Consider the following 13,072-nt stretch of genomic DNA (forward strand, 5'->3'; position numbering starts at 1 on the left):
CGTGGTTTAACCCCCAATCGATTGTGGTTGCATATTGTTCATTTGGAGACCAAAAAATTCGTATACATTTCCAAGCCAAGAATAGTGAATATACACAAGTATTTTTCCAAAAAAATTCATCTAATAAAAATAAAGTAGATAAATAAATAATGTAAAAGAAAATACTCACTTTTCCAAGCCTAAGCATGGTTCTCATTTTTGGAGAAATAATAACAACATTTCACAAAATATTTTTCCCTAAAATTTAAGAAAATAAAAGATTTACCAACAAAAATAAAATACCACAAGTATAAATAATAGTGAAAACCAATAAATAATTATCCAACCAAACTCAAGGATGAAATGCATGATTATTAATACAATAAAATACTAAAATTTGTAAAAATTCAAGGTCTAATGTATCTCATCAATTGAAGAAAAATGATCCACCTAATTCCAAGATAACTAGAAAAATAATTTCAAGGGAAATATTGACTAAAACAAGGATGCTAAAAAATTTTAGGAAGAAGATAGGCAAGGACATAAAGGTAAGTGGATATTTAAGGGATAAAATGTATAACCAAATAATAGATAGGTAATCCAAATTGATGTTAAGTGGACCAAGGATTCAAGCACTTAATAAATCTTAAGTTTTTTGTTATTGGGAATAAACAAGGTTACAAAAAGGATAATTACTTTGCCAAATATTTGGAAGTAACAAGGAAATAACATGTATAAGTTTTGGCAAAATAAAAAGCACTATGGTTCCAACTAAGTATAGAAACTTCTCTTCCTCTAAAAAAACACAAGACATAAATAGATGGCATTCTCACAATAATTTTTAAAGAATAAATGCAAATAAAATTTCAGAAATTTTACATGAAAATAAATCAAAACCACAAAAATTTAAATACAAGATTTTAAGGGATTACTTACTTGGTGATCTCCCTAAATTCAAAGAAATCCAAGATTATAGCTCAAGGTGATCCTATAATCCAAGGAAAAACCAACCAAAAATACATGAATACATATACACATGGAAACATACACAATATCATGGTTTTTAAATAGCATGCTAGTTCTACCCTCAAATATGGTCCAAAAATTCCACCATGCTAGGGTGAGCAAGAACCAAGCAACTTAACATTCATTAAACTAATGCCAAGGCCAAACCCCTTTCTCCAAACAAGGATGGTTAAGCACAAGCCTTTGAGCCAACACTAAGCTCCAAGGGTTTCAACAACAATTTTGAGCTATGAACTAAGAGAACAACAAGCATGAACAACTCTGAATTTAGTCATCAATGCCAAGGTTTCTAAATAAAAAGAGCTAACATGATAATCAACAAAAAACATGGCAAGCTAATCAAAAGATAGATAAAAAGTCATGGCTTTTAGTTACCAAAAAACAACACTACCAAAAAGAGTTTAACCAAGAAGGGCTAGGGCTTACTATGATGGCTCGGAAAAGAGAGTGTTGAGAAGATAGCTAAGCTTCTAAAAACCTTCCGTCTAGCAACCTCTTACAAGACAAAGGAATGAAGAAGAAGCACAAGAGGAGAAGAAAAACAATGAAGTTAAAAGGTTCAAAATATCAAAGGCATAGATGTGATGGAAACCATGAATTCCTCCGGGAATTCCTCATGACCACCTTAGTGGGAGAGCAACCCGACAAAGGGAAATAAGGTGAAAACAAAAAACTTTGATTAATCTAATCAAGCTTTGGGGCGGGGTCCACAGACCATTACCAAAATGAATATGTCATGACCTTTCTTATGGGATTGAATGACTCATGCACACAGGCCCGAAGTCAAATATTATTAGCTGATCATTTACCACCTATCAATCGTGTGTTCTCAATGATTCTTCAAGAAGAACAACAGAGGAAACTTAGAGGTCTGAATATTGAAAAAGGCATTAACGGGATGAATTCTATGGCATTTGCTGTCAATGTCAATGTTGTTTATGTTTCAAGGCATTGTTTATGTTTTTAGACAAAATCCCGGTGGATAGCCATGTAGTTTGTAACATTTCTCAATAGTGTGGCCTTGAATTTTGCAATAGGTGGTAAATGATCAGCAAATGCCATAAACAACATGGTGAATGCCATAAACATGGTGCATTGACGGGATGAATTATATGGCATTTGCTGTCAATGTCAATGTTGTTTATCCCGGTGAATAGCCATGTAGTTTATCATTTGCTGTCAATGTCAATGTCAATATTAAATCATTCTAGTTCTTCTTCTCAATGGTGAATGTCGTTGATAAATCAGGGGGAGTAGTTGATATTTTTGGCAATCATCCATCTAATCCATTTCTCCATAGTCTTAGTTCCACAAAGTACCAACAACTTATGAATCTTCTATCTGATCACTTGATTGCTACTCAGAAAACAGATATTGATCCATCAGTTTCTACAATTGCTATGGCAACCACAGGTACTTGTCTATATACATACTCTAATCGGAATTTTACTTCGTCTCATTTTTGGATCATTGATTCTGAGGAAACTCATCAAATATGCGCCATAGCTTCTGCCTTTACTTTATTGCATAAAATTGCATTAACCTATATAACTTTGCCCAATCATTTTCGAGTGGCGGTTACACTTGTTGGTGACATTCGTATACCTCACAATCTCATTTTGAAAGATGTTTTATTTGTGCCATCATTCACTTTCAACTTGATTTCTGTCAGTGCAATGACCTTATGGATTGATGTTGCAGTTGAGTTTTCTTCTAATCACTTTGTTATTCAAGATCACAACAAGCAGATGCGGATTGTCAAGGGTAACAACTATGAAGGTCTATATGTTTTGGATGTCCTTGGCAGGGGTAACAAGCAGATGCGGATTGGTAGTTGAGTTACCACCAAACAACGTTATGTCCATAATGTGTCTACTCAATTATGGCATAACAGTCTTGGACATGTTTCATTCCCTCGGATGCAAAAATTAATGGAGCAATTATCTGGTGATGTATCTTCAAGTAAATAATCTCCATGTACTATTTGTACTCTTGCCAAGCAATGTAGAATTTCTTTTGAATGTCATAATTGTATGTCTGTTAATCCTTTTGATCTTGTACATGCAGACATTTGGGGACCTTTCCATGAACCATCTTATAATGGTTTCATATTTTTTCCTCACCTTGGTTGATGATTGTTCTCATTCTACATGGGTGTATATGCTTAAACACAAGTAGGATGTGCCCCACATTATACCTCAGTTCTTCAGTATGATTGAGACTTAATTCGGGACTGTTATTAAGGTGTTTTGATCTGATAATGCACCTGAGCTAGCATTGACTGAACACTTTGCAAATAAAGGTGTTTTACACCAATTGTCATCTGTTGAAAGACCTGAACAAAATGTTGTGGTTGAGCGAAAACATAAACATTTGTTGAATGTTGCAAGAGAGCTTTATTTTTTATCTCAGATTCCTTTGAAATTTTGATCTGAGTGTGTTCTTACTGTTGCCTTTCTTATCAATAGAACACCTACACCTCTTTTACAACATAGCACACCTTTTGAGATTCTTTTCAAAAGGCCTATTGATTATTCTACTTTTTGAGTCTTTGGATGTTTGGCTTTTGCATCTACATTATCTGCTCACCGGACAAAATTTTTATGACATTAAAACTAAACAATTCTTTGTTTCCCGAGATGTCATTTTTTTATGAAGATGCTTTTTCCTTTCCATAGTGTCCACAATTTAGAAACATTCATTGATCCTTTTCCTAACCTTGTTCTTCCATGCCTTGTCTCCAGCACTCCTTTAGATTCAAATGACAATATTTTGGAGCATGATGATTCAGTAATACATCCACCCACTTCTACTGAGGTTCATGATTCGCTTTCCAATCCTGATCAACCTACTCTTCACTATTTGTCTCGACATCGTCAACCTCCATCTTACCTTAGAGATTTTCATTGTAATCTCGCATCATCTTCATCACAAGGTTCTACCTCAGTTACCTATCCTTTGCAAAATGTGTTGACTTATTATCATCTCTCTACCCCTTATAAGCAGTTTATTCTATCTGTCTCTTCTCAATATGAACCTCAGTATTATCATTAGCAGTTAATTACCTTAAATGGAGGGCAACAATGCAAGAGGAACTCAATGCTATGGAATCCAACAATACTTGGACTGCCACGCCTCTTCCTAAAGGAAAGCACTCAATCGGGTGTAAGTGGATTTATAAATTAAAGTTTAATTCAGATGGAAGCATTGCAAGACATAAAGCTAGGCTAGTTGCTAAAGGGTATACACAACAAGAGGGCTTGGATTTCTTTGATACAATTTCCCCTGTGGCCAAGCTAGTTACTGTCAAAGTTTTACTTTCTCATGCTACTCTTCATCAATGGCATTTTCTTCAAATGGATGTTAACAATGCTTTTCTAAATGGTGATCTTTTTGAAGAAGTCTATATGGATCTTCCTTTTGGCTACATAGTTCTTTCAACTATTCAAGGTCAGGTGGAGAAACTTGTTTGCAAATTACACAAATCCATATATTGTTTGCACCAAGCTTCACACTAGTGGTACGCCAAATTTTCTGACTCCCAGGTTCAATTTGGTTTCACTCAATTAATGGCAGATTATTCGTTGTTTACAAAAGGGACTAGTGACTCCTATGTTGCTCTACTAGTTTATGTAGATGATATCATCATTACTGGACCTAATATAGAAGCTATTCGCAACCTTCATAAATTTCTTCATTCACGGTTCAAATTAAAGGATCTCGGTGATCTTCGTTATTTTCTTGGGCTGGAAATTGGTAGTTCTTCTTAAGGACTTATTTTGTCTCAACGTTATTATACTTTACAACTCCTTGACGATGTTGGTTACCTGGATTCCAAACCAACATTCACTCCAATTGATCCACGTCTCAAGCTTAGTGCATCCGATGGTACATTACTAGATGATCCTACCCTATATTGAAGACTTATTGGCCAATTACTCTATCTTACTCTTTCTTAGTTAGACATCACTTTTGCTGTCCATTGCCTCAGTTAATTTCTTTCTCAACCCCGAATATCTCATCTGCAAGCTGCCCATCATTTACTACGGGATTTGAAGGGAAAGCCCGGTCAAGGTTTATTTTTTCCCTCTAAGGCATCTTCTTCTATTCCTCTACAAATTCAAGCCTTCTCTGATTCAAATTGGGGCACTTGTCCTGATACTAGAAGATCCATTACTGGGTTCTGCATTTTTCTTGGAGGTTCTTTGGTTTCATGGAAATCTTAAAAACAAACCACTGTGTCTTGATCATCTGCTAAGGCAGAGTATAGAGCTTTAGCAGCTACAGCTAGTGAACTTATATGGCTTCAACAATTGCTTCGAGAATTTCCTATGGATGTTCATTCCCCAGCTGTGATATATTGCAATAATCAAGCAGCCATGCACATTGCTTCCAATCCTACATATGAGCTTGATTGTCACTTTGTTCGTGACAAGATCAAAGAAGGATCCCTCAAGCTTCTTCCTATTGCTTCTCATCAACAACTAGTGGATGCTTTTACCAAGGCTTTGTCATCCCCTGTTCTTTCCAGACTCTTATCCAAGATGGTTGTAAAAGATCTTTACAGTCCATCTTGAGGGGGAGTATTAGAATAGAAATTCTAGCTGTAAAGCATTGCTTGTATTAGCTGTATGGTGTTTGTTAGCCTTTGTTTTATTTGATAACCAATAGTTAGTTTCTATTTGGCTGAGATGTATAGAAATTGTTTCTGTTGTACCTTGTCTAGATATTTGATAGATATAGCTGAATGAAGGAAGATGAGCTCCTTTCATAAATTACTTCCCAGTTCCTTGTTCTAAATATTCATTGCCTTCATTGCAACAACTAGCATGTATTAACACTGTCTTTTATTTTATATATATATATATATATAAGCTCTTAATTATTTTATTTAGTCATGTTATAAGTTAATGACTAAGGGCAGGAAGTCAGGAAGTTAATTAACCACATAACTTCCTTTTGCTTTATTTAATTAAATAATGTTAAACTGATGCTAAATATACAAACTTTTCTTTAATAAAAAAATTAATCAATTCTAGTATGAAATTGTCAACGGCGGGACGGCCAAGTCTTGAAGCTTTCATTTTTCATTATTTTTTATTGTTTCCTCGAATTTTCAACTTGTTTTATTATTTTTGCCCAAACTAAATGCATCATAATCCAGATCCCTGCATAGTTTCCAAACCGGATCAGATAATAATAATTAAAAGGAGAAAAAAACAAACCCAATAATATTTCCCAAGTTCCATCACTTCTCAGCATTTTGCAAACATGACCAAAGACAGGGAGTTGTATGCAAATATTCACACTTAACTTCTTGTAAAATATCATGTTATCATGTTATCATCTTATATTTGACCAGAGCAATGGTTCATTTTTCACATACATGATCAATAACTAGTTCAATAATTTCTATACCACTGCTTCCATCAGCTTCCTATGTCAGTGAGTCCATACTAGTTCATATCATACATTACAGTAAACTGCAAGCACAAATTTAAAAATATCAAACTAAAAAGAAAAGAGAACTGAGCACCAATACACTTACATTGTTAAAGTATTTGAGAGGATTTGGTCACAAGCCTTCCTTTATTATCTCTGCCACCTGCATGTGATTGTTAATAAAGTATGATTTCACCAAGAAAATCAGCTAAAAATAATCACGTCATCAAATATCATCGATGACGCCTCTTATCTTGTGTTTTGCCAAACCAGCTGAAGAAACTGCAATAAAAATAAAAGGCCAAATAGTATAAAATGTAAATTAGGTTAGACAAAAGTAAAAGAGCAAAATAGGTGAACACAAAATTGAAACATTATAGATGAGCAGGGAACATGAAAGTCGTTAGATCGCATTGTCAATATGCAATTGTGCGTTGAAACCAAGGAGATGAACTAATCACATGTAAGCTTCATAATTCTTGGATACAGGGAGGGTGGTTCAACCAAAAATCAGTTCATCGAACTGTGATAAATAAACCCCACAAAACACTCCCTGAGATGGAAAATAAAATGCTCTACCATCTACAGAATCCTCAATTTAAAATTAAATAATCTCTGCCTAGCATAACTTAATTTATGAGAGTATTGTGAATAGCCCACCCTCAATTAGACATGTGGATCATGTTTTCCTTATCATTCACACTAGGTTTTTTATGGATCATGAAAGCTTAAATTCTAAGCTTTCATCAATATATATATATATATATATATATATATAACTCTAATGTTTGGTATGCATATATATATATATATATAACTCTAATGTTTGGTATGCAAATGGAGTAGAGCAGAGCTCTTCTTCTCTAGTGTGTTTGCTTTTATGGGAAAAAAAATAGAAAGGCTTTTAGTTATAACTCCTAGCTTCAATTGGAACCAATGTTATCAGACCCGGCCCGGACATCGACCCGGTCTAGGCTCCGGGTCTTGGGTCAACTGGTTCAACTGTCGGGTCACTCGGGTCAATGCTAGGTTAATGAAATTATTTTTAAATATTATTTTTAAAATTATAAATTAGTTTTTAATTATATAATAATATATAATATTCATTTATTATTTTTTATCAAATAAATAATTTGAAGGGAAAAAAATAAATTGTAAAAATACATGACAAGCATAAAACCAATACATAACAAAATTTCAAAATTCAAGCTCCACATGACTATTCCACAACACAAGTTTAAATTTAACACCAAACCAATCCAAAATACATGTTTAAACTTAAAATCAAACTAACTCAATCCAATATATAAAAAAAACTTTACCCTCAACCTAATGTCAAACTCATTCTAATATTCAATACATAACAAAACTCAACCCAAAATTTTAAATTCAAACTACACATCAAACCAATCCACAATACATGTTTAAACTTAACATTAAACCATTTCAATCCAATACATAACAAAACTTCAACCTCAACCTAATATCAAACTCATTTAAATGTTCAATACATAACAAAACTCAACACAATATCATATGAATCCATAGTGAAATTTCAAATTTAATCAAACCAACTCAATCCAATACATAACAAAAGTTACAAAACTTCAAAATCAAACCACCAAAGTTTCAAACCACACTGAACATCAAACCATCCATAACACAAGTTTAAATTTAACAAATTTAACATCAAGTCAAATCTAATCCAATGCATAAAAAAATTTTGAACTAAACATCATCATATACTCAATCCATCGGTGGCCAAGGAAAAGGAGAAATAGAATTGGTTCCAAGATTTGCTTCAATGCCATTTGTCTCATGACTCTCATCATCATCATCATCATCATCATCATCATCATTAAAAATTGCATCCATATTCAAATCATCTGCATTATATCAAAAGTTTAAACTTTAAACTCCATATGTATTATGTAATTTTATTATGGATAACAAGATTAAAATCTACTAATCAAATTTACCTAATTGTAAATTCGAAACAATATACCATTATCTTGAATGTTAATATCACAAGAAGCAAGATGTTGAGAGAAATCCTTTAATTCAGAGCTTGATAAAATATTAGGCTCTTCTTCAAGCACCCAATCTCCAATTTCATCGAAGTCTTCAAAATTAAGAGGATCAAAATTGCGACCTTTCAAATGATTCCTAACAAAAAAAAAACATTTGTTAGTTTTTCATGATCATTGCTAACATTATAAAATTAAAACTTGATACCAATAATAATGGTAAACAAGCATAATTTATGAATTGTATCTTTGTTGAAGTCGCAAATTATAATGCACATATACAAGATCATTCAACCTTTGATGTTCTAATCTATTCCTTTTCTTTGAGTGGATATGCTCAAATATGCTTCAATTTCGCTCACAACCTGAAGAACTGCAAGTTTGACTTAAAACACGAATTGCTAATTTTTGCAAGCTTGGTGTAGAAGTCCCATAACATAACCACCACTCATCTAAAAATAAGATATAACATTTAACTCGAGTATACAGTATACACAATAAAAATATACAACCATAAATGATGAGATCATGAAGAAGCATATACCTGGTGCCATCAAATTACGATCGGATATGGCTGACCTTCGTCCAAAGTCTCCCTGAGCTTTTCTAAAAAACTTCATCTCACTTGTCAACATAGATCTCAAATCAAGATTTTCATTAGAATATCTTTCAATGACATCTAAAAGTCCAGATATAGTATGCTTGTGGTTTTCCATCTCTTGGTTGTTGTACTGGAATCTTGGATTCAACCAATAACCAACAGCATGAAGATTTTTGTGTAATTGCCTATCCCATCGAGAATCAACAATCTTCAAATGAGGCTCAACCCTTTTCTTCCTACTTTGAAATCTTTTACGCATTTCTTCTCTAGCTTTGTTAATAGCCTCGTATATGAAACCCATAGCAAGTCTATCATCACCATCAACTATACGCAAAACACGCACGAGAGGCTCAGTGACTTTGACAATCACAACACATTCTTTCCAAAAACTAGAATCCAAAACATGATCAACAAATTTTTTTTTAGCTCTTTCCTTGGCATATGCTAATGTAGTCCACTCTTTTGACGTCACCATAGCTTGAATCGCATCTTTTTGTGACAAAATACTTTGTAAGGCAATAAAGTTGGTTGCAAAACGAGTTGGTGCAGGATGAAGTATTTCTTTCCCATTTGTATGCTTTCTCATTAAATGCAAAACAAAACAATGATTGTATATATATTTTGTAATTTTTAGAAGCATGATCAACAATATTGCATACTTCATCCAACTTTCCAATATCTTGCAACATCAAATTTATGCAATGAACTGCACAAGGAGACCAATAAAGTGTTGCAAATTCTTGTTCTAATAACCTTCCTGCTGCTACATAATTTGCTGCATTATCTATAACCATGTGAACCACATTCTCTGCAACGACAAATAATACAACAACTCTGAATAATTTATACAACAAATTTGTTGTTTTTGAGACATATGAAGCATCAATAGACTTTAGAAACATAGTACCTCTTGGACAATATACCAAAAAATTAATTAAGGTCCTTCTGCATTGATCTGTCCAACCATCAACCATAATAGTGCAGCCTGTTTCTTTCTATGTTTGTTGATAGCTATTAACATATTTTTTTTGTCTCCTCCACATTTTTTGCTAGCAAATAGCCATGAGTATCATGAAAATTAGGGCCTTTATAACCAGCTCCTATACTTGCCACTGTGTCAATCATAGGTTGGAAGTATACAAAATTAACTGTATTAAAGGGAATAGAAGCATCAATCATCCATTTGGAGATAGCAAGATCACATCTATCAATAGCCTCTTTACTTTGCAACACACTCTTAAGTGTTGGTTGTGCTCCTTTAATAGTTCTTGTCATTAAATAATCCCCAATACCCATGTATTTTTTTTCTTTATTTGTTGAGCTCATTTTGTCATGACTTCTCCTTTAGAACTAGAAGCCCCTTTCACCTTGAATAATCCAGGAGTATTACTTGGTGGAATTTCTTCAACATCATCACATTGTGAGTAAAATCACTCTTCATAGTCTTTGATGCTTGGACCATGTAGATCTTGCCCCACCAACAACTCTTGTGTCTTTCTGCAACTGTGACAATAAAAATAAATGCAGGTGATCACATGTCTAAGCCAGTGCTCAGCATTTTGGAATCTTAGAGGTAATAAATAGACCTATTTAATAATTTTAATAACTCAAAATATAGAGCTTCTCCTTTTATTTAATATCAACATGCTCATCCATGTTTGCTTGATTTGTGCTGTGAATTGACTTTTCAAAAAGGAATATGTATTATAAGATCAAATCATAAAATAATCACTTACGCCACAAATTATACACATTAGTTTCATTATAATAAAAAGTTAAAAACCAAATTTTTTAAGTTCCTATACTAGTCCTGTACATATAAAACCCCTATAAAATCTATTCCTTCTCATGAGAAGCAAAAAGTAGAAACATGTAAATGGATATATAAAGTTAATATTCACATCATGTGTTCAAAAATAATTAGAATCATCGGGGGTGGTGGGTGTGTGTGTGTGGGGGCTAAAGAAGAGACAACAAGAAAAGCAAGTTTAGAGTTGATCAAGATGGGGGCAAAAGACCAAATAATAATAAATAATAATAAATCAATAAATGACTACTTTGAAGTTAACCCAATAACATAATAATCATTAGTATTTAAATGGGGCCATTGAAATTGATCCTTCAATTTGGCAGAAAATTCAAACTGCTGACTAGATCACAAGATAGATAACATGTGGAAAAGACTGAAGAAAGAGACATAAGAACTGAAACAATTGCAGAGTAGATATTTCACTGATTAAGATAATGAATAAAAGAAATGATATCATCTCAGATAAGTATAAATGTACTGATATAGTGATACATATATCTCGTGTGGATACTTTAAAAGTGTTAATTAGGTAACACTTAATTAACTATATGAAGAATAAAAAATTAGTTGAGAAAATACCTAGTAAGTTGAGTGTGAATATTTGTATACAACTCCATGTTTTTTGTCATGTTTGCAAAATGCTGAGAAGTGATGAAACTCGGGAAATATTATTGGGTTTTTTTTCTTTTAATTATTATTATCTGATCCAGTTTGGAAACTATGCCGGGATCTGAATTAGGACTCATTTAGTTTAGGGTTATTTGCGAATATTACCCTGCGGAACATTATAACTAATTATATATCTATAAAAAACCAAGAATTTTGAATTATTAATATTTTGAATTAAAATATTAGATAATGAGGATTTTCATCTATCCTGTTTAATAAACAATACCAGTACCAGTATTGTTGTTGTTATTGGCTGTCTCGTTCCACTCTTCAGGATGCTCCGTCTGAATGTCCACCGCACCAGCAACATTTTGTGCACTAGAGCCACATATTTCATCGATTGTCTCACTTAAACAACAAGTAATTATGACTCTAAAAATAGCTGTCATATGGGAGACAGTAGCAAATACTTCATTAACATCTGGCTGGTTTAGTTTCAAGTTAAGAAAGATTTTGATCTAGTGTTGGACAAGTGTATAGGATAAAACGGCATCTTTTCGTATATTCACAAAATGCTGAGATTGAGTGAATTGATCATATAGATAAAACGGCATCTTTTTGGCGTCAATTAAAGATAATAGTAGTTACTAGGCCCTTCTTCCTTTGCCATGCATGTTTGAACATATGTTGAGTGATTTTCAGAAATAACCTTCAATTCTCTAGAAAGGAATGGTTTCATTTACAAATCACAAAATTCACAGCTTAGGAGAGTTAGTCATATAGATAAAATGGAGTCTTTTTGGTATCAAGCAAAGATACTAGTAATTAGGAGGTTCTTTGCGATGTAGATGTTGAGAGTAACCTTAATAGGCGTGGTTATTGGACAAAATATTAAAGATGATGAATTGTTGGATAAAATATTCAATTATTTGTAGCAATGGAGCTGGGTACAAGCCATGGAGCTTGTGGAGCAACATTCAGATCAAGAATTGATCTCTTGGTTTGCTACATGGTTTTATTGATGGATCTAATGGGTATAAACCCTAATTCAAACCCTGGATCTTCTTGCTTGGAGATTGCTTAGGAACAAAAAAAGTGGTAGAAGCGTACCTGCACTTGAATCCATTGATTATGACGAAAGTGATTGGGTCTTGTGGTTCTTCTCACTGATCACACGCAGAGAGGGAAGATGGGAACCCTAATTCTGAATCTCAGATCGTTACGTGCTCAGTCAAGGACCACACCCTATTTATAAGAAAACTTTATGGGGCTAATTACAAGTATGCCCATCATAGATTTGACAATTTTGCCCCCAGAAATTCTACACAACATATGATTAATATGTATATCCACATATTTAAAATTAAATAATTAGGGACCAAATTCAAACTTGATCAGATCACATTTGTCCATTCAAAACTTTAATATAATAAAATATACACACTATAAATGACGCTGACATCATCACTGTGCACATAGTCCCTATATCCCATAATGTGTGGTTCACAACCCAACATTTATGCTATGCATGGTTTCATTGCATTTTTCAAACACGTGATTTTCCGATCGAATGACCGA

At 33.3% G+C, this 13,072-nt stretch overlaps 1 protein-coding gene across 1 annotated transcript; it reads right to left on the reverse strand.

The window, feature by feature from the left end:
• Positions 1-8,193: 8,193 nt before the first annotated feature.
• LOC120257366 lies at positions 8,194-12,620 on the reverse strand. The gene is made up of 6 exons (XM_039264845.1): positions 12,605-12,620; positions 11,781-11,936; positions 9,735-9,883; positions 9,054-9,652; positions 8,453-8,613; positions 8,194-8,333 (listed from the first exon to the last, which is right to left on the reverse strand). The coding sequence occupies exons 1-6, from the start codon at positions 12,618-12,620 to the stop codon at positions 8,194-8,196; spliced, it is 1,221 nt and encodes a 406-aa protein (XP_039120779.1).
• Between the last annotated feature and the right edge of the window lie 452 nt (positions 12,621-13,072).

This window comes from Dioscorea cayenensis, unplaced genomic scaffold (assembly GCF_009730915.1).
Source record: "Dioscorea cayenensis subsp. rotundata cultivar TDr96_F1 unplaced genomic scaffold, TDr96_F1_v2_PseudoChromosome.rev07_lg8_w22 25.fasta BLBR01002045.1, whole genome shotgun sequence".
Lineage (NCBI taxonomy): Eukaryota > Viridiplantae > Streptophyta > Magnoliopsida > Dioscoreales > Dioscoreaceae > Dioscorea > Dioscorea cayenensis.